The sequence below is a fragment of the Neopsephotus bourkii genome, unplaced genomic scaffold (genome assembly GCF_033783945.1).
Source record: "Neopsephotus bourkii isolate Nb327-2 ecotype Australia unplaced genomic scaffold, CSIRO-AGI_Nbou_v1 NB_1827, whole genome shotgun sequence".
In the NCBI taxonomy this organism is placed as follows: domain Eukaryota; kingdom Metazoa; phylum Chordata; class Aves; order Psittaciformes; family Psittacidae; genus Neopsephotus; species Neopsephotus bourkii.
In genome coordinates this window covers 838023-860878 of record NW_026902300.1, presented here as the reverse complement: position 1 = coordinate 860878, position 22856 = coordinate 838023, and the positions used below count along the sequence as shown (strand labels likewise).

General features: G+C 38.1%; 2 protein-coding genes across 16 annotated transcripts in view; one reads left to right on the top strand and one right to left on the bottom strand.

Annotated features, from left to right (window-relative positions):
• Positions 1 to 22856, top strand: part of NEUROG2 (neurogenin 2) — a 456819-nt gene that overhangs the window by 64583 nt on the left and 369380 nt on the right. The window lies entirely within an intron of this gene.
• ANK2 (ankyrin 2) overlaps positions 1 to 22856 on the bottom strand; it is a 372658-nt gene that overhangs the window by 53291 nt on the left and 296511 nt on the right. For 6 of the 15 annotated variants that reach the window (XM_061343848.1, XM_061343852.1, XM_061343853.1 and 3 more), the window contains exons 24-26: positions 10787 to 10931; positions 5516 to 5618; positions 4838 to 4941 (exon numbers count right to left, since the gene is read on the bottom strand). In XM_061343848.1, coding sequence (XP_061199832.1) covers positions 4838 to 4941; positions 5516 to 5618; positions 10787 to 10931 — 352 coding nt within the window. Of the gene's footprint in view, positions 1 to 396; positions 433 to 1335; positions 1378 to 4837; positions 4942 to 5515; positions 5619 to 8870; positions 8883 to 10786; positions 10932 to 21952; positions 22034 to 22856 lie in introns of all 15 variants that reach the window. The other 9 variants (XM_061343843.1, XM_061343845.1, XM_061343842.1 and 6 more) reach the window with 4 other exon arrangements.

Genomic DNA, 22856 nt, shown 5'->3' with positions numbered 1-22856 from the left:
AGATTAGTGGGCGGAGAGGCGCAGTCCTTCCTTTCAATAATATTAACCATGCCACCAACAGAGAAAATGTCTTGTTAATAAAATCAATGGCTCAGACTACCTAGAAATCTATAAGGAGCTTTGTTAAGAGTCTTCATAGTAGACTTATGCATCCAGTATTTTTTTCTTACAGAGAACACAGCAGATGACTTGCTGTCTAAGCAGATAAATATGGCCATGTGTAACTGCTGGTACAGATACTATGGCCATGTGTAGCAGTAATTACTGCTAGTCTCTTTTTCTCTTGGCTAACATGCATTATCAAAACACTAAAGCATCCTGAAGTGAGGTGAAGGAGGAAAATGAACAGGGTGGGTGAGAAGTGCCATGTATTATAGAAATTATGCATAAGTTCACCTGCTGTTGTCATGATCAAGACATGGAGAAGACCGTCTGTAATAGAACAGATGATTTAACATCAAAAAGGAAAAGAAAGGGGAAAAAAAATGAGTTAAATGAAATATTGAAATATCAAAAAAATGAAACAGATTTCTAAACTAAACACATGAACATATACATATATATGCATATTCATTACACATGAAAAGGTAGGAGTCAGTAGTATGGAAAATAAGCCTACGCAGACATCCTTGGTTACCAAGGGTTGCTACTAGTAGATCAATAAAGCTAGAGTGATCTGGTTTCTCTACACACATTCTCAAACTGGAAGCCAGATACTTAAAATGTACACTTAGAGCCTGAGTCCACCTTCTAGAACTAGATGAGGTGAAATGCAGCATGGTTTACGTATCCACATCTAAAATTTGATATATCAAGGGGCAAGGTATCAAAGGTAATTCCAGCCACTGTTTCTGATAACACAATAAACCATGATTTTCTTTTCTTCAAATGTCCTATTAATATATTCTGTCACCCACTTTCTTCCATTTCAACATGTTTCTTGTCCTCCTTTTGTTCTGCACTGCAGAATGACAAATTTCAAACTTTCACTTTGACCTGTTTAGGCTCTTCGCAATGTGTCACACTGTCAATTAGTTGTCTGATGACTTTTTTTATTATATAAATCTCCGTTGCCACTTTCTTCCACTGACACGAACAGCCACTTGCTATTCATGAAACAGACCCACTCTTCTGCCTGATTATAACTTTCTGAACAAAGGTCATAAAGGCTATGGTATAATTTGAAATCATGCAGACTTCTAGATTTAAGAAACTACTATCAGCTGGTTGCTGCCAGGTCCTGTTTCCATAACTATTACCCAGAAAATTAATCTCATACTGGAGAAAACAACATTATGGATTCAAAATACAACACTTTAAATATATTTTGTTTACCTTGTTAACAAGGATCCAGCCTCCTTTTTTGCAGATACGCAGCTAAGAATGATAATTCACATTATTTGTCACAGTTCAAGCTGCCCACTCCCTCATCTTTCTCCCTTTTTCACTGATGGAAGCAACAACTTCCACAAAGGTAAATTCACTAATAATACCCCAGCTACTTAATTTTGTCAGATACAAGTACTGATACACTTGAATCATCACTTAGTAAAATAGGGATTTGTTTAAAAAATTATATAAAAGAAATCAATATTTGTCATTAAACCAGTTTTACCATAAGCAAGTCAGAGTTGGAAAAGCTGCACAGTTACTACAAATCTTGCTCTAGAACAAAAAACCAATCATGAACTAAGAGGTCCTTCCTCACAATATGACAATATGTCAGATTTACCTTTACATATTTGTCAGTAAAATTCTCAGAAATATAAGCTATACAAATAAATTGTGGGAATTTTTTTCACTGCATCACCAGAAGCCAGATATGAAAACAACATCATTTTCCACATAAATTATACTTTAAATCCTACAGTCAGCCTTACCTTGACCATTCACACTTCACTATTGTGGGGTAAGAACATGATACTGTCAAGCAACGTCTAAATGCTGCAAGTGAAGTCTTTCAGTGAAGTCTTTTTTTTGCCTTCTAACTTAATGAAAATATGTTTTCTTTTACAACAGGATATTGTGAGGTATGAGATTAAAACTGAAAAATGCATTTGCATTTATGTAGCCATTAGTTCTGCCTGTCATAACACTTCATCAGGAAATCATGTGTAATATCCCCTAATACTACTAAGTAAAACAATAAAACTCTTATTGGATATTTAGGACCCAAACTTTCTGGCATATTCAGAGATTCTTAACATTGCTCAACATGTTAGATCAGACAGTTTTATCAGAAGTGAATCTGATTTGCTGACAAGTAGTTTAAATGCAGGAATTAATACTTTTCCCTTCAGCCCATGTATGAAATTATTTGGAACCTGCTGGGCAAGTAAAATGACCAGGAGATGGTGAGCATCAAAAAAGTGTTACCTTTTAAGAGATATTTACTTCCTTGTTTCTAAAATAGCTGGCAAGGGCCCTAACCAAAGATCTTGCTTTACTTTCTTTATTGATAAAAGTATCAACACACTGAAACAACAGTTATATTTAAAGTGGATGGTTAAAACATTTTCCCCTTCTGAAATTTCAAGCATAAGAGAAGTTTTGGTTAGTTACGCAAAGGGTGAAATATATGTCTGTGAAATTCCACACCAAAAGAACAATTCTCTCTAGATTTATCTTTTTCCTTGGGAGTGTTACACTGTGATCCACCCCTGCAATAGGAGATCAGTAGGAGTTCAGCCACAATTTGGGGTTAGCCCCTGAAGTACTGCAGGGAAAGAATACTGTCTTTTTTTCCTTTTTTTTTTTTTTTTTCAGATTGCACAGAGTATAAAATGAAGATAATCTGCGTCAAAGTACCGCTCAATGCTTTGCTGATGTGTTACTTTATAAAAACATGGTCTGAATTCAATATATTTCCAGTGGCCCAGGCAAAATTGAGGCCATATCCTTGCCTTAAGCCACTAACAATGTTTATATAGTATTTCTTTTCCAACACTAAGAGTTTTTTTTCATGACAGATATATACTACTTTAGTGTGTGCACCTGAAATGCCAGCAGTGTAGCTAGCTCACAAGAACCTGGTAATAGAGCATGTCTACATAGGAAGGAGGGTGTAGGTCACGAGGGGCATAAATAACAAACATACTTGCTTTTCCAGCTAAGTAAATGCAAAAATCACTCACACAGTACTTCTATGATTATTTCACTTTTAAAATAAGGACTTACAAGCAGAACTCTAGTGGTCAATGTATTTTCCTAAAAAAGAGGTGTAAACAAGAGGCACGCAACAGTTTATGATAACTTAATGACCTGGACAAGTCTAAGCAAGATAAAAATGAAGTGTTGTACAGACTTTACCATAGGCTTAGTAATCACTACTAAAGGCTTATTTACTACAATATTTAGTGGCAAGTTGGTTGGTAATGTAAGAAGAACGTAATCATTTGTGTCATATTATATGTCACTATTTTATACAAGGCTGCAGACATTATTGCTCCTATTAAAATCCAATATTCTTATTCTACCACTAGCACCCTTGTCATACAGAAAGGTCTAAATATCACTAATATTTTTTAAAAGAAAAACACAAAATAACTGCACATCCAAGAAATAAATGCCACTCTCCTAGAAAGTATCTAGTTTATCCTTTGCAATCACTGGTGAGACCTACCTTTCTGATAGTGAAAAATAACACATCCTTTTGAAACAGTCTGTGAACTATTTAGGGTTTGAATAAACCACCAAAAAAATTGTAAAGCTTACATTCTGACATAAATATAGACACATAAACCATACATAATGTACATATTAAGTATTTCTGTTAGATTTGTTAGTTTGGACCTGAAGAAAAGCAAATCCAAACAGCACTGGTCACAGCCAAATACCCTGCTACCAACTACCAAACAAACTTCTCATATGTGTCACAAATCAGTCAATTTGAAATTCAAATAAGACAATATTGTTTCTCTTCTAGACCAGGACTGACTGTCATTCCAAATGGGACTCCAATATTATTTTTTGAATGATACGGACTCTTGCAATACTGTTGCAAATTCATTTGCGATTTACAATAAAATCTTTCTCCTTGTGATGTCCAGCCATGCTGCATACAATGCAGCTGCACAGAAATTAAATGCTTTTTTATGAAATCAGTTTCTTATGAATTCACCTGCACATGCCTTATAAAATCTGACAGCAGGACAGAAGTGTAGAATTTAGTGTAAAGATAAAACTACCTAAAATTCAGTAAGTAAGAGCACTTAAAACAAATGCACCCAGATTTTGAGTCAACCAGGATAAACTTTGTAAGTATGAATTTGTCTAGGCCTGCATTTTGACTTCTCTCACTCTCTTTCAGTGAGCTTACCTAAATAAAAAAGCTTACAAAGAGTCAGTTGTGAGAATATACAAATATAGCAGCCAAATAACTGTAAAGCACATGATGTTTAAGTTGCTTGTCGATTCCACAGTTCATGTAGTTAAATCATGACAAATACTAGAGCTGATGCTTCCCTGAACTATTTCACTAGCATAGGAAGTACTAATCATCTAGAGCAATTAGGCCCTTGGTCTCAATTACTGAATTTTAAAAGGCACTGTATTTATGTCTCCATAAAATCCACACAAATGTATGAACCCATGTGTCAATAATTCATTCCTCTTGAGCATGACCAAAAGCTCACTGACTTGCAGTTATTTCAGTGGATAGTCTTGCCACTCAGGTTTGCTTGATCATCAGAGCCTAAGAGATCATAACAAATTACTGCCAGCTCTCAGAGGCAATTAATTAAAATATGACTCCTTGTTAAGCATCAGTTGAAGCTGCTGCTACTGCAGGTATTCTGTTTCTCTTTTTTTATAGTATAAGGCTAATTGATACACTCACCCTGAATGAATAGGGCTGGAAGAAAGAGCCACATTGTCCAAGTTTTCAGGGCCCCAGCTTAAGCGATATGAATTCCTTTCAGCTTCTTTGACCAGAGTTGTTACCTTGGTAAGCAAAAAACACCTCCTTTTTGATCAATTCATCAAGCAAACAATAAGAAGATATATTTTGCATAGTAACACCTAAAGCGTTTAAACATATTTTAAGAGAACAGAGTAATAACAGCATTAAGATATTAGAAACCACTTACTGGAACGTTTTGTACTTGCTCAAAGTAATCATATGTCAGTGTTTTCAGTGACATGAATGATTTACCAAAGGGGCATTTCCCAAAATCTGTTTGCTTGTTTAACTACAAGCATGCTTCTCTGAGGACAATGGCCTTGAGTTCATTAAATGACCTGAATATTTAGCCCAATGGCTGCTAGCATCATTCAAAAATTCGTTAACCTGGAGAGCATTATGAAGACAGTCCCTGTACTATATTCACACAGCTTAGCCATTTATGTTGGAATAGAGTTTAAGACAGCACAGCATAATACACTATTAAATATCAACGGAAATTAGATTTATATTAAAATAAAGCAGCATACACAACGTGGTATTATTAGTACAATTAAAACTGTAATCTTTTTATATTTCTGTGTTTATAAGTGAACTTAAAGAGAATTTGCTTACCTGCTGGCTGGGGATTACAACTGTGTCATCAATCATGGCACTGTCCCTCAGGTAGGAGGCATGGCTCAGTGTGTGGGACCTGTCTGAACTGAAGGATCGTAGGCTGGTAGGTTGGTAGGATGCCACAGCAATGCATCAACAGCACAGATGATGTTGTAAAGATTTCATGATAGATCGAGTGGGAGAATGAAGAAAGCATGCTATTAGCAATATGATGCAGCTTCCAGAGGGAGTAACAGTCACAGGGGAAAAAACAGGGCTTTACAAATCTGTGGCATGCTACCTTGCTGACCAAGGGCCACAAAGTCTTTTGACTGATTGATCTGCTTCAAAATGCAGAACCTAAAGATTAATCTAGATGACAGTTTATTTTATATTCACAAATACTTTATACTTGGCTTTGTGGCATGACAGTTTCCTTATAATAAAGAGCATTAATTTCTTTTAAGTAAGGCTCTCCAAAGAAGTTCTTTTTCCAGCAAGTCACAAAAGCACACCACTATGGAAAACCAGAATGCTAATAACTGAAGAAAAGCTGAAAGGACCCTTTTTGAAGCTTTGTTATGATCTACCCTCTCCCTTTAAGACCGTAAATAAGTAAGCTTGATGTTGTCCCCTGGAAGGTACACACAGCAAGGTGAACTGTGGCCAGCTGCAAGCTCCTGTGTGAAAACAAAGCTCATCCTCAGTATGCCAGCAGCATCTTTAGAGAGGCAGTCCAAATGTGAGCGAGTGTTGTCTTTGTAAGTACACACAGTCCTACAGAAAACTGGTTGCTGCAGCAATGGGAGATGCAAGGCTGTAAATAAGCTGCTTCCAAGCACTGGCTCAGAACGTAACTGCAGTATACGCTAGCAAAAAGGCAAAAAAAAAAGACAAATAAGACACCACAGAAGGACATATTGAGGTAAATGGGGTTTCTGCTACCAAATAGCGCTAGTTTTGTCCTTTAAATATTTACCAGCAGCAGTATTACAACAGTGATTTTTAAAAACAGATCAATCACCTTCCAAGGTTGTATGTGTTCTCTGTGATGTTGTTGTGTATCTTGAGGAATATAGGACCTATCACTGAAATAAGTGGTTTATTTTTCATGGATTACACATCCATGAGTAGTATTTATCATGACTAATGCACTGGATCAGAACAATAGGCCATTTATCTCAACACATCAAATTTTAAGGGGTAATTCCTTAGCAGCAGTTAGCAGTAAGAAAGTCATATACACGATGGACACAAGATTCAAGTATTTTAGGTGCAGGTCTTGTTGGAAATTATATTTTACCATCTGATTCAAACCAGCAAGGCTTTTTTAACAACAGCTACACTCACTCCATCAGTTTTTGATGCATTTTTAGAAGGAAATGGTTCTCTTATGTTTATTAACAATACATGACATTGAAGAATAACCAATGCTATTCATCACTGACTTATACCAATGGCCTATTTAGCATACTAGATGGAGTGTGCAAAACTGAAAGCAACAATAGGTATTACACAAGTACGAGCCTTAGGAAAGTCTTGAGAAAAAGAAACCAACAATAAATCATCTCTTACATGTCATGAAACACAATCGTGACCGATGAGTACATTGATTAAATATTTTAGTGTGAATTGGGTAGGCAGAGTACACCTTGCTTGTTCACAACACGAGTACTTCAGTGAACATTTATTCTTTGGTTGAAAAATAAGCCTCAGTAGCAGGACCCCATTTGCCATCATTATCCTTGATTCACTGCAATGTTTGACACTTCCAGAACTGCTTTTTTTGCGCCATGCAATGCTTGTAAGTGGTTCGCCATCCAAGTTGTAGGTTCTGCTATTCAGCTAATGTTATGTCCTGGACAGATATTGAATGAAAGGAAGCATGTACTAGATCTGATTAGTTATCTATCTGTAAGGTGATTTTGTCTGTATACTCCTGCAAGTACCCAGCACTGCTACTACCACCAAGTAGGCCACTATGTTGTACCTGTATGCAACCTCCAGTAAATATCCAATATATTGAGAGTATGGACTTTATCTACAGCCAAGGTATGCATAGGCATGACTGTGGTCTGAAGTACATTAGAAATTTTAATTTTGCTCTACACTTTATTTCAAAACTAGCCTTCATGTGGCATGTCCCCTCTTCTGTGTGCTGCACCAGCTAAAACAGTAGTTAAAAGGTTTGTGCTTCTGAGGCTTAAAAATAAAGGTACTGACTCAAGCAAGAGTCCAGATACAGAAGCGCAGTGGCACGGAACAGAATTTACTGTTTACTATTGTAGTAAGTCTTCAGGGACCCTGAAGAAAAAAACAAAAACAAAAACAAACAACAACAAAAAAAAAAACAAAACCCCAAACCTAAATCACAGATATAACTAATGTCTGAATACAGGCTTTTTTTTTTTCCAAATCTGTTTGATAAATCTTAATTCACATGGTTTGTTGGGTCAATAGTACCTAGCCCTAGACTGAATTTTGGAATCCAGGAATGCCACAAAGTTCCTGAATGTAAGAGTATGTCTTACCCATATTAGGCTAGGCACAGGCACGTGTCAACCACCTCTTCTAAGCCCTGAAAAAAGCCTACGTGGTATCCAGAAAATAAGAGCATCATGCTCTAGCCAAGTTTCCAATCTGGGTGACTGAGAGACCATGTTACACTACACATCCATTTGCCAGCCTAGACAGAGCTCTAGCAATTGCTAGTCCACTTGAATGTATCTCCTGTTGTGGGAAGTGCATGTCGTTTCAGAAGCTGGGAAAAGAGCCTGGTATAATTGAAAACTGATTAAATCAGCCTTGAAAATATTTCCCAGTAAGACTGAAAACCTTCCTCACACCTATCATAGATCAGAAAGGTGGAAGGGTCGTAAAATGAATCAGAGCCTTTTCAAATACTGGTGGATCTGATATGGCCTGATTCAGCTCTGGCTCTCAATATCCAGAGGGAGAATCCAACTAGTGTGCTCCATTCTCTTTATTTTTTATTCTATCACTTTTTCTCCATGTAGAGAAGGAAAATGGCTAAGCCTTCCAGCAGCATGGTGATAGCCAGCTCCTCCTGGCTGTTGTGACCTACTGCAACCTTCCTGATCCTTGCTAACAGTACCTTTAAAGAAATCAGGGAAGTTTCTGCAGGACAGTTGCTGTGTCACACTGTGATCTTTCTAGAAAGAGAGCACTGCTGGATCCATATTTCCCACTACATATCAGACTCCTTTGAAACTATATCTCCAGCTGCAGTGTTGTTCACTTGGTTCTCCAGATCAACTTTCTGGCATACAGCAGGCCTCCAAAATGGATGAACAGAGACAGGTGCCATAGAAGGATATAGAGACAACATGTTTTCATGCTGTGTAATACCTACCTGGGCATGGTGCTAATGAAAGCATATGAAAAAGAATGAAGGGGACAGAAAAATAAAATAAATAGGGAAGATGGTTACAAAAGAAAAATACATGGTTTTAAATCAAATTGTTTAATGTGTAAGATTACATGAGTCTAGACTGCTAATACTATTTTGCTCTACTGAATTTCTTGAAAAATCAAAGCCAGTATAACACAACAAAAATCACATTAACAGAAAAGCAAAAAAAAAAGCTGTCCCTGTGAAATCTCTTACAACCAGTAACCTGACAGTGACAGAAAATGAGACCATGGAGTCAGAAAGATGCACTTTTTCTTCCTTTAGAATTTTGCTTCATCTCAAAATAATCATGCTTAATACAGGATGTGAAATGATTTTCATACATCACAAAATAAAACACATCAATTGCATGCCAGTGAAAACCTACTAATATTCATTGACTGTACTTAAAACCTAAAATATTCTAAATGGGATCAGAAACTGGATTGACGCTTGCCCAATCACTTCTAGATAACTTAAAATAAAATTTTAAAGAATTTCATTACCACTGACAGGGCATGATAAAAGGTTTTGATTTGTAAGCATTCTGCTGTAGTTCATAAACATACTCCGACATTTAAAAAGCCACATGGTCACTTTGTTTTCAGTGGATTCACTGGAGCTGTCTAAAAACCAACAAAGACTCCAAGTTCGTCAAACCTGAATGCTGAGGGCCTTACATGCTGGGAGGCAAAGCAAACTGTTTCCTGACATATTTTCTTCCCAGAGCAATTCATAGCCTACTGAAGTAAACAGAATAGATCTGACTGATTTCACTGAGCTTTGTAAATACATCCAGAATAAGAATTAAGGTTGGAAAATGAGGTAGGTTAAAAACTCCCTCTGTTGCTAAGACCTCAACATTTTTTTATTTTTTTTTTCCCCTTTAGCGAACCCCAATTCTGAAGGCAGTAAGCCTGGAGACATTACTGACTTGCACTAGACACTGTCATTTTCAAACAGGAATGTCTGGGTAGCCTATTGTAAACCAGAACTATGGGTGTTAATCTGCTCATTTGAGTCCACATTTATGCTCACTAGTAAAGACCCTCCTCCTGAAAAGGGAGCTCCGTTTTTTGGGGGGAGGTTTATGCCATAGTGTCACTCTTTAAAATAATTAAAATAAAAAATTAAAGTCACAGGCATTATTATTCCACAAATACATTTAGACTTAAGTTCAACTTGTCAAATATAAGCATATCAGTAAGTTTTCTGAACTGAACACACAACTTTTTTTTTTTTTTTTTACAACATCAATACTGTGCTGTGCCAGTAGAAGGAAAATTATTCTCTTTCCTGCTACTTCAACTATGATGAAAGAGAAAGAGTTAATATGCTTGCTGACAACATTGCTGACAACATACTCACTGCCAACCCAATGTGGAATGACCAAGTGCATTGCTCCTTTCCTTATATCTATAGCTAGCGAGCTACTCTAAAAAAACAGCTTACCTAATGCTAAAACACCCTCTCCACCTATCCCACCCATCCTGACTCATGACCAGAAAAGATGAGGATGAATCATAAACCCTCTCCATAGACAGCTAGACTCTTCTTCCTTTGCCTGAGCACCAAGACAATAAAGCAGGCTATGACTTTTCAAGAGCCAAACAAGAATCACGAAGTCTTCACTAGACTCTGAGTACAGTATTAGTGCCAACTGTATGCATTTCTGGACTGGTCTAGAAATACTCCTCCTGACCAGACTTGCTTCCTACAATGTGGCAAGTGCTACACTGACATACCCCATAAAGAAATGCTGATGAGTGCATCCCATATCTTTTAGATAAAGAACAGTCCCCAAGAACAGGATTTCAAACATTTAGAACAAAATGTGTGCAGAATTATCATAAGAAAGGATGCATTCAGGCAAATACCTGTCAGATCGTCCTCCTTCCAAGCTGTACCTTAGGTAGTTCATACCATCTAAGAACTGGCTGCTTGGTAAAGAGTCATCTCCTAGTTCTCTGAGGTCTTCTGGTCTAAGGTACTCTCCTCCATCTCCTGTCATGGTGTCATCACCTTTAAACCAATCACAAAGGGACAGAGATAAGCACACACAAGTTCATTTCATTTCCATGTTGGAATCAAACAGCTGGATGGCACAATAAACAGGAAAGCATTTTCCACTCAGGAAACCCTGCAAATCACAAGCAATTAATGTATTTAATGAAATTGGCACATCAAGCGAGATTAAAACAAAAATATACGTTGAAACCGAAATGATTAGTGAACTAGATTTAATCTCATTTTTGCTGTCGCACTTACTGATTGGTAAGGGGCAAATTTCTTTGCTAGTCTCTAAAGCATGGTCTCCCTGTTCCCTTACCCATTTTAGCTCTCTGGGCGTAACTATACTGTATCACAGCCTACCAGTTCATGATTAAATACAACCACTTACTTGCCTAAGCCACATATATTCAGCTGAAAAGGTGTTTTCTGTGGCCTTATGCCTGACAGTTGCAAATCCTAACTCCATTGTCCAAACTCTCCATCATATGAGGCTGTCTCACCCATGTTCCAATATCCTTTTGCGATCAGCAAAAATATTCTTATTTCAAAAACATGTTCACATCCAGAAACTGAAAATAAGCTCACATGCATAGATACTAATGATCATTAATCAGAAAAGTACCTGAAAATGAATAAAAGCCTAAATGATCACTGGTTATCTGACACAGTTAACTTTTTGCATATACTCTTAATAACAGGGTTTAATTATTCTTTTTTTAGGCCCAAAATTGTTTTCCCCAGGAAATTCTGTCTATGTGAAGTCACAGTTTGCTTTTCCCCAGCAGACTAACAAAAGAGCTCACATTTCTTTTCTTTCCCATTTGCAGCACTGTTTCCACAGTTTTTCTGCTTGGAGATTTCAGGTTTTCCCAATGGTTAACGACTGAGGTATGAAACTGCCACAGCCTTGGTTTGACCCACAGAACCACACAGCATGACTCGAGGCCACCAGGATCTCCAAAATTTCTCATTTTCTAAGCTGCATAGGCAAACGTCAAGAGCTTGAAGCTTAGTTAGATGAAGGAGACTACAACTGTTACACAGGAAGTCTTCAGAGGCTACTCATTCCAGCTGCAGTAATGCACCCCAGCATGCTAAGACACACAAAGAATTGCAAAGGGTAGATAAGTAGTATCCGTGCTGTTTCAAACAGAATTCATATGGGCATCAGGACAGTTGCCACTTGTGTTATTTAAAGTCTTAATAAAACAATTATTGTTACTGCTTCTATTTCTGGTAGAGCACCTTTCCTCCTTCTCTCCACCAGCTGTCCAAAATGTTATCGGTATTACAAGCTATAGGAGAGATGCTCACTAGAAAAGGAAAAAATCATCTTGATATCTGTTTTAATGCAAAAATCTAAAAAGCTTTTCTAGCTTGATGATTCTCTAATTTATAATTTCTCATCTAAAACCAAGTAACCTTTGGTGGCTCTTAAGATTTTTTTATAGACAAACACTACATGGAAAAATGAGGCTAAATCTTTTCAGTGTAACATCAAAAGCTCTTGAAAATTCCATCTGCCCATATTAAGAGGGAGAAACTGGCACAGTTTCACAGAAAACAATAAAAGCATTTAGTCATTGCTTCCTGTCTTCTGACAGATGATGCCTCCTGTTTCCTGGAAATATCACATTATAAATCACAGGGCTTAGTAAAAACTTGGAAGATATTAAGACCGTGCTGTTAATCAAACAGTAAAAGGAACTTCAAGTTATGTTTCAAATAAACTAGATACTTATAATCATGGCAGACATTCCATCTATACTAGAAACAAAGGCAAAATCTTCACCACTTCCTTCACACCCACAACCTTTAAAAACAAACCCAAACTCCACTCATTTCAGCTTTGGCCTCTCATCTCAGAGCTGTCAATAACGGGTCTATGTAAGACGAGTTGGTGTATGTGATGTCAAGCACAGACAGTAATCTATACACGAGTATTTCACATCTTCAGACCTTTTATCTGCTGATATTACAGCTTACTTGCTAGCATACTAGTACTGAGCAAGTGAACTAGAGGCTAAATTCACTCTGCACCAACCCCTTGTGCCCTTCCATCTTTCCTGAATGAGATGAACTCCCAGAACAAGTAGCACCTCCTCCTATATGAAAGGAAAAAAAATACGTATTTAAGCCTAAATGATTGTGCACCAACATAACATTTCATGCAATTGCAGTTATCCATGTATCTTACTTCCTGATTTGCAGGGCAATTGCACCTATGCAGAGGGAATTACTTGTGCAACAAGCACACATTCATCCTGCCAGTAATACTGCGTTGTCATTAAAAAACTTTAACACAGCTAATTCCTGAGTCTCAGTCAATTAAAAAATACACAGACATGTTATCTACTGAAAAGAAGCTACATACTCATAAATGTTACATATTCAGCTGACCAGGAGCTTCTTTACACAGCAAAGCTTACCAGATGGTGGTTTTATGGCAGTACAAGAAATCACCTTTTTTAATCAGGCTAGAAACCATTCATCTGCCATCACATTCCCCATCAAATTAATGACAGCAATAATGACTAAGCAGTCTACGACAAATACGGTCCTTGAAGTTGATGCTCCATGATTTGCAGTGGCCATCTATGAAATTACAGGCAAATTTTGATGAGTCAAATCACTTAGTGATTTATCTTCTATTTAATTGAATTAATTTGCAATAGTAATCCTGCTCAGTACAAGAGAAACCACCGTTTCAAACCCCGGGTGCATGCGCTTGGCTGAGGAGCCACTGGCACAAGGCTACCATCTGCGGGTTTATGACTGAACACCTCTAAGTCAGAATCCCACCTAGACGTTTGATGTTGTGTTGTTGTGTCATCAGTCGCTCGAGACTGACCCAGGAGATGACAGTCTCGTTCAGAATGTGTGGGTTAAAGCCCTTCCTGAATCTTTGTTAGCGAAGACAGGCCTTCTTCATAGGAGAAGAAAACCCGGGCAAATGGAGCTCGTCTAGCCTTGTAAGGGCTTCCATCTAAGAGAAGGACACTTACAAAACCTATGAACTGAGGACTTGGCTGTCACTGTCCTAGCTAACTAGGCCATGGCAGTTAAACCTCAGATGTAAAGGGTGGGGCCAGCTCTGCACACGCTGCACCTCACCTAAAAAAATCCACTGCACAGGCTGGAAGGGCTTACTCTCACTTGTCTGTATGGACAGGCAAGGGTCAAAACGGTAGTGACAAGGTGCATGGGAAGCTGCAGATCCAACCCTGCATGCGGGTGGACCAGCGCATGGGTCGTTTGACGTTGCTCAGGAGATAACAGTCCCGGTCGGACAATCCCTGATTGCCTAAGCACCCTTTTTTCCAACCAGATTTGCATATCCCACATGCCCTTGGTCATCGCGCTTCTAGTAAGAGTGGTTAAAGCCCTTCCCAAATCTTTGCTCGGGAAGCCAAGCCATCAACTGAATTAACATCTTCCTTCAGTGATGCCTTTCAGACATTCAGAGGTTCACTAACAGGGGAAAATATACTAGAAAACACTGGGTGACCGTGTGCTGTGCCCCAGTTATAGCATTCCTGCTCATCCTTCATCTTAGCACTGCTACTGCCCAACTCTTCAAATAGCTCTCACAGTTGTGTTAAAATCTGCATTTCTGAATAGCATCGGAGGGAGGGAGGGAGGGAGGGAGGGAGGGAGGGAAGGAAGGAAGGAAAGAAGGAAGGAAGGAAGGAAGGAAGGAAGGAAGGAAGGAAGGAAGGAAGGAAGGAAGGAAGGAAGGAAGGAAGGAAGGAAGGAAGGAAGAAAGGAAGGAAGGAAGGCAGGCTGAAATAGAAAGTGACAGAAACTGAACTGATGCTTTTAAAGCCAGATATAGTTATGCGAATTTGTCAAAATGATTCTTTTCTCTGCCGCATGCAGATGAGTCTACAACTGCCCACATAAGTGCTGCTCATTACCAGTAACAGATGGAGAAGTGACAGCCATGGCAAGCACAATTTTTTATGGAATATGTAAGTCCTGAAGCATCTTTACAGAATGTGTAACACAAAATTTCTCTGACACTTTCCTTGGACATTTTTGCTTTCCTAAAATCAATCTTCTGTTTAATGGTCCCTACACACTAGAAGTTCCGTGTGTTACACTTTGGCCAGTACTTTAAATTTCTTTATTGTTAGCCAGTCAGGAAAACAGGGTGTCATGTGTGGTTTCATATACTGATACATGACCTCACATGAACCATCATGTTAGCTGCTGGTAGCTCAATGCAGCACTTGCAGAAAGACAGTGAAGCAAATGAAAAAAACAAAACAAAACAAAACAAAACACCCACAAAACCCTGTATGTCATGTCTACCCTCCACTATCTGTGTGGAGGGGGAGGCCTTGATTTTGTTTTCTCACAAGGTAACCAGCTGCAAAATGAATTTCAGTATTTCACAGGTAGCTATTATGTTATTTATAAAGTTGGTACGTTGGATCTAGGTAGCAAAGAATAAAAGTGCTGCCTTTTAGAACTGGACCAGACAAACTATCCCTACCCTCATAAGCCACAGAAGGTTTGGAAGGTCACTGATACTAACTGGCATGCTGAAAGTCTGAAGTGTGGTGGAACTACTACACAATGAACAGTCAAACTGGGACTTGAATGAGTTCTCTGCATAGACTCAAGAGGAGTACTAAAGCAGACCCCACACAGAATTCTGGGCAGGAAATGCCATTAAAAAAGACAATATTCACACACACAGTCATCTTTCAGAGCCATGTTGTTCCAGGGAACAACAGCCCAAGATATCTGCTGCCCACAGAATGGGCAATAATCCTCTGACTGGGAAAGCTCCCTTTGCCTACAAAATGTCTGTTAAGTACTGTCAGCAGATATAAAATCTTTAACTAATGAAGATTAATGCAAATGTAAAAGCAACCAGTTCTTATCAATCATGAATAGGAATAATATCCAGCAGCGTTAAGAACAGATTTAGATCAGACGGGTAAGACTAGTCAAAAATATATTTCCCACTTTTAAAATACTGATTATGATTTACTTCAATGAACAAGCTATTGCAGGCCTCCCCTATAACTTCAGTCTTTGAAGAAAATAATCAAGTACTCAACACTGCTCATAAAATTACAATTTAGGAAATAACATACAAGTCAATACAGCAATGTCTCCTGGTCATGCCAACGTCCTCTGCAATAACAAATGTGCGTCTGTAGTTTCGGTCACACCTGCTAATGTCACTGGCATCATTTATTAGTGCTAATCTGGTCAATTCTACTTTTTCTCAACAACATAGATGCAAATAAAAACCAGCAGTTTCTTTGAAACTTTTGCCAACATTTTTGCAAGCTAACCACAGTCTCTTATTTTTCAACTAAAATGTTCACAAGTGAGCAATCTTTAGCAGTTCTACCCAACAAAAGTAAAATAATTCAATTTCTTACAAATAAATGTCAGATATTTTAAAAAGGTATATTCTCTGTGAAAGATTTCAATGAAACAAGCCAAGTAAGACTTTATTATAATTTTTTTTCACATTCTTAGCAACAATGTCAATTAAGTTAGAAGACAAAAAACAAACAGCTAACCATTATACTCAGAACCTTCTATATTGAGAAGACATGAGGGTACCTTCCAACCCTAATGATTCTGTTATTCTAGATTTCCTTTCGTTCGCACACATGGCACTTAAAAGAAAACCAAACCAAACAAAACAAAACAAACCCTAAAAAAAAAAAAACAAAACCAAAAAAAACCACCCAAACCCAACAACAACAAAAAACAAATCAACTATCACTTTGCTGGGGGCGGGGAGGGGGGGAGGGGGGAGTAATCTCAGCAACATCATGTAAACAAAAGCAGCTTTCCAGAGAAGAATTTCCCTTCATCTTGGATGACCTTCTTAAAATGTACCAGCAAGAAACTGCATAACAAACCTTACATGGCATCTAAGCATACATTTTTCTAGGAAATGGGAAGTAAGCAGTGGTATAATTTCTGTCCAGGTTATAATAAGTAAATTTTTTAAGAACGAGTTCTTATTCACCAGCTAGTTGTTCCTGAGCACAGATCTCATTAAAGAAGGATTCACCTGTATTCTCAATACACAGCTTTTGATTCCTCCTGTAAATCTCCTCCTTTGGCTACCTTTTATACTACTGGTTATAAGATGTTTAATTTAGAGTGTGAATTAATTCAGTGGTGTTACTCTGACTTTACCATGTTTTAAAGTGCAGGGATGGCAACTTAAGCCTAACTCAGAACAGTCAAAGGCTGCAGCTTTAACTTCCAGGTTTACTTAAGAAAAGTTATTCCTTAAATCTTCCAACTACTTAAGCCACTAATTCAGTGGAATTATGAACAACAGCAATGAATTCTGCCCAGACATAACTGATCCTTTGCACACATATGCTGTAGTGTTAGTGTACTCTAAGACCATGTGTGAAGGCACTTGGGAAATACATTATCATATTTTACCACTGTTTCCTGCTGTTACAGATACTAGTAAGGAATTCAGTCTGCTTATCAAAGTGAAAGCTGCAGTTACCACAAATATGAAGCTATACACTTTGACAAGACAATATTCTTGGGTATCGGAGCATATTACCATTTAATAACAACAACATTAGGAATAATAACTAGGTTGCCAGTTAGTTCCAGGCAAGCAAAGGTAGGTTGAACAGATAAACGTGGCATTTTCTTCACAGCTCCCAACATGCCAGGCAGAGCAGCTTATCATTATCCCATTCTACAGCTGGAAGACCAGGATAACTGGAGTGACTTCCACAGAGTCATTTGGGAATTATTAACAGTGAGAGAGACAAATTCCTGAACCTTACTGGTGTGTCTGTCTGTAAAATAGTAACTCCTCAGTCCTTTGTGAGTGTGTGTCTGAACTGGACTTACTAAGCAGGCTGGAAGTTCCCTTTGTGGATTGTTTCTACGCACTGGAAAAAAAAAAAATTGTCTACACTGAAAACTTCTTTTTATAATAACAAAATTGATTTTTTTCCTTGCAATCAGGTATGGATTAGCTGTGAACTGCTTTCTGGTATTTAAGATCACATTTTTGATGTCCTTAAGTGATGCATAATTCACAGATATGCTACCTTGTCACTCCCGCACATTCTTGAAGGCACAGTAAACCCCACTTTTACACAGATACCACTCCTCTGAATATGTTTGAATGATGTAGCATCATGATTTTGAGTAAGCTTTAAAACTAAAGAAGGAGAAAACAAAGCAACTCTGTAAAAGGTAAAACACAACAATCTGGTAGTGGGCCATCACTGTATTTAGGCATTAGTGTATATTTTATTTTATAAATTATCTAAGGACATGTGATTATGCTGTTTCTATTTTCAGAAACGTTTCAGCAAATTCAATGTGCTCATCACCTTTTCTCCAAGATGACTTCATTATTTGTAATTTTTTCTAAAGAAAGAAAGTTTAAAAAAAAGCCACAACAAATCAACAACAAGATCACCTTGTGTCTCAACCAGGCATAGGGCTGGCTCTTCAGCAACTTTTAGACAAGCATGCCTCAGGAAAGAGTAATTTTTTGTTCTTTGGACATTGTGATTCCAGCTGATTTTTGAGACTCCACTGGCTATTTGCACATCATTCACTCAGCATTTGTCTATCCCTTCTCTGAAATTGAAATGTCAGCATCAATTACTGTGCGGTGGGAACTGACCTTTATGGTAGCCATCTCAGGGCCATGCTGCTTCTGACAATGGTGTCTCACCTTCTACTTCAGCCTTTCTACTCCCTTCTACCTGCAAAAATAGTCTGGCCTTAAAACAATTTGTCAGAACAAAAAGATTAATTTTCAGACAGATGAGTTCTCTGGGTTGGTTCACCACATGGTGAAACATTTGTGCTGACATAACGGAGGATGTGGGAAAGTGCACCAGCCAGAACTTCAGCCTCAAATAGACAGTGAAACCAGAGCTTTTGAAAGTTAACTGGATTGAGAAAAGAGCAGGAGATGAGCAGGCTCAAACAGACACAAATGAGAGTTCTTCAACAACCTGATTTACTGGTTGCTCTTGTATCCTCTATATACAGCCCTTCATTATTGCACTATCTCATGAGAGAGTCACAAAGACAAACCATCCACAGCCTGTGCAGCCCTAATGCCACAAAAATAATGCATGGAATGAGTACAGAGGAGCAGCTACATGCTTCTCAATACAATATTAATATATGGGAGAATAATTAAAAAAAAAAGATTCCTGCCTTTTCTAGAACTTCCTGTGTGCCTACACAGACTCAGCCCTAACAGAAACATCTGCCTGTGCTTAACAATTGCTTAACAATTGCTTGCTGGAGCAATCCCAGGCACAGCTAGGTTGGGCAGAGAAGAGATTCAGAGCAGCCCTGGGGAGAAGGACTTGGGGGTGTTTGCTGATGAGAAACTTAACATGAGCCAGCTTCAGTGTGTGTTCACAGCCCAGAAAGCCAACGTATCCTGGGCTGCATCAAAAGGAGCGTGACCTGCAGGTCGAAGGAGGTGATCCTGCCCCTCTACTCTGCTCTTGTGAGACCTCACCTGGAGTATTGTTTACAGTTCTGGTGTTCTCAACATAAAAAGCACATGGAACTGTTGGAACAAGCCCAGAGGAGGGCCATGAGAATGATCAGGGGCCTGGAGCACCTCCTGCATGAAGACAGGCTGAGAAAGTTGGGGCTGTTCAGCCTGGAGAAGAGAAGGCTGTGTGGAGACCTCATAGCAGCCTTCCAATATCTGAAGGGGGCATACAGGGATGCTGGGGAAGGAGAATTCATTAGGGACTGTAGTGATAGAACAAGCAGTTTAAAACTTAAACAGGGGACGTTTAGATTGGATATAAGGAAGCAATTTTTTCCTGTTAGGGTGGTGAGGCAGTGGAACAGGTTGCCCAGGGAAGTTGTGAATGCTCCATCCCTGGTGGTGTTCAAGGCCAGGCTGGACAGAGCCTTGGGTGACATGGTTTAGTGGGAAGTGTCCCTGTCCATGGCAGGGGGGAGGATCTAGATGATCTTAAGGTTCTTTCCAACCCTAACTATTCTATGATTCTATGATTCTAACTTCACTAATTCTGTAGGTGACACTAAAATACATTTCACAAGATGTGTTGCAGCAACAGCCCTTTACAGTTGTAACTATCCCTCAGGTGCAAATGGCTTCTTCTGTGGCAACAGCTTTAAAGAAACCAAACTATGTAGCAACACAAACAGCTAAGCCAGACACAATGGTAAAAATTCACAGGGTTTTTAACACAACTCTGTCCACATGAAACACTTCTGCTGACATAGGTATTTCAGAAATCACAACACTCAACAGCTAGTCCTGAGGGAATCTGTAGGGTAATTCCCATCCTCATGGAGAAACTACGTAATCTTTCTTGCAGGATCAGGCCATCATCTTCTGAACAGTGATCATACTGCAAATGCACTGAGCAAATAACAATGGATGATTATCCCTCAGTAGTTTTCATTGCAGACTATTGTACAAACACAGTACAGTAACACACATGTGCATGCGTGTACCTTATGGTGTTGTATGAATAAACTGCTTAATAAAACTGTGCTGATACATCTTTGGCCTTGATGGTCAAAAAGCAGGAAACACTTACTAATGGCACAGAATATCTAATACATGTAAGACCACATAACAGGCTTACAGCAAATGAGGTAGGATTTTTCTATAATCATGTCTTTCCTAGCCTATGAAGTTTCCTTTTTCCCTTCTTCCATGTTCCTTGCACAAAAGCTTATGAATCCAATTTCATCGCATCTGTTACTGGTGTGTATGCTTCTCTTTCCCTTACAATACACAACATGCTTCTACTTAGCTCTGATACTTATCAGCTCAAAACCAGTAATCTAATTTAAGAAAAAAAAAAGTGTTTTTTTGTTTTTAAAAAATATCTGATTCTGTTCAAAGACTAGGGTGTTTTTTTCAGGTAAAGAAAAAGGTAAAGGATTCTGAATAATAATGCAAATTAGTAAACATACAAATGCTATACATAAGTTAAAGAAGAACTAGTGGGACTCGTTAGTCCATTCAAAATACTTTAAAATATTTTTAGAGGAGGACCTCACTTATCAAGTGAGCTATTTGATAGATTGTAAGGTCCTTTATTTTATATTGCAAAGATTGGCCATTGCACTTGATTTTGTTTTAGGAATATGAATACAATATTATTAACCTAATATCATACAACTATGAGATATAACTGCCTCCCAGGCAAAATACTTATCTCCAGTGATAAGCAATGGGACCTGAAATACTTATTTGCTCAAGTATTTTTCTTGTGTTCAGCCTCATAATTATATAATCATGTAATTATATAATTATACGATTACAATTACAGCTGGCAGGTTTACTGTGTCATGTTAATTTATTTCAGAACATATTGTGTCACTTTAAAACAGATAGAAACACAGCATTGAAGAAATCTGTTTGCTAGTCTCTTATAAAGACTACAATATCACTGAAAGTTTCATCCTTGTTATTAAAACAGTTCTGCAGTCTTCCTGCCTCCAGCCATTTTAAGCTCCTGTGACAAGTACCATCTACATTAGGAATTTTCACAACATCCTGAATGTTTTGTCTGTAGAAACAGGCTTTACAAGGACAATAGCATGAAGTGCTTTAACTGACCAACCTGCTTAAAAACCTGCAGTGGGATCACAGAGGCATACATCAGTGGAAGTGCTCAGTACTGAGCCTTGAGCAGCAACATGCCACAGTACCTGTGTTGTATATGCTGGCTATTGACAAACAGGAGATGTCAGATGGTAACAGAAAGCAAAGAATGTTAATTCAAAGTACTGGAGAGCATTAGTCGTGCTGGATGGCCACAGTAAGTTTTGTCAACATATTCCAGATACAAGTAATACATCTGGGATTTTCTTGCTTCCCTTCTTCCTCCCACCTTTCGGGAAACACATACACAATCACACTTCAAAAGTAACAAAAAGGAGCGGTGTTAGGCACCTGGATTAAGCAAATTCATGCTGCTTCAACACAAAAAATAAAACAGTCTGAGTTAAACAAAAACCAGAAAGTTTGTCAGTCTTACTCCAGGAACTTCTGCTAGCAGCACCTGTGCCATTACATGCTTCACCATCATTGAAGCGTTCATCATCAGAGTGTTTAAAAGCTGTACAACATACAAATTGTTTTGAATAGACTTTTTGAATTTAAAGACAGTTAAATAGTACTTAAAAAGACTGTGAGAAAATTCAGCAAAATGAACACAAGGCTATAAAAATGTTAAGGCCAATAATCACACACATACTTGCATTTTTGTCAAATAGGGGAAATGTATCAAAACTATGGCTGAGAAATAATTTCCCTGATCATGATGCAGCAGAAAATAATTTCTTTTGAATCACACTTATTTGCTTCCACTTGCAGCTTTGCAAGCATTAAAGTAGTAGCTAAAGCCTAGGCGTCATAGTTTCTCAAGTGTAACACATTTATCAGCATAAATCCCATCTTAAAAAGTAGTATGAGCAACTTAGGAACATGAATGCCATTAACATCCAGTCCCATTTAGAACCACAAGCACATTTATATTCTTTGTAAAAGAAAATAACCCAGCCTTGCAGCCTGTGTTACTAAATCCCTGTATCTTTCTGAAACTAGTCACTCTACCAATTATCTGCATGAAATAATAACCATAAAATGGCATATGTAAGTTACTGTAATATTAATTAACACTGACAAGAGTAAAAAAGAACTTAGAAAATTCTTTCAAATGTGTGTCATATTATGCGATGCCTGTGATGAAAATTTAAAAGTCATTTGAGTCCTTTTAGAAAGGGATGTTTTAAAGTCATTTCCTTCATTCTGTGCTGTATAAAACCATGGTACTTTATCAATCCCTCCAGTTCACAGACACTTTCTTGGGACTTACAACATATGTACATATGGGCAGTACAATATATGTCGCCTGTCTGCACATACGACGACTCTGAAAC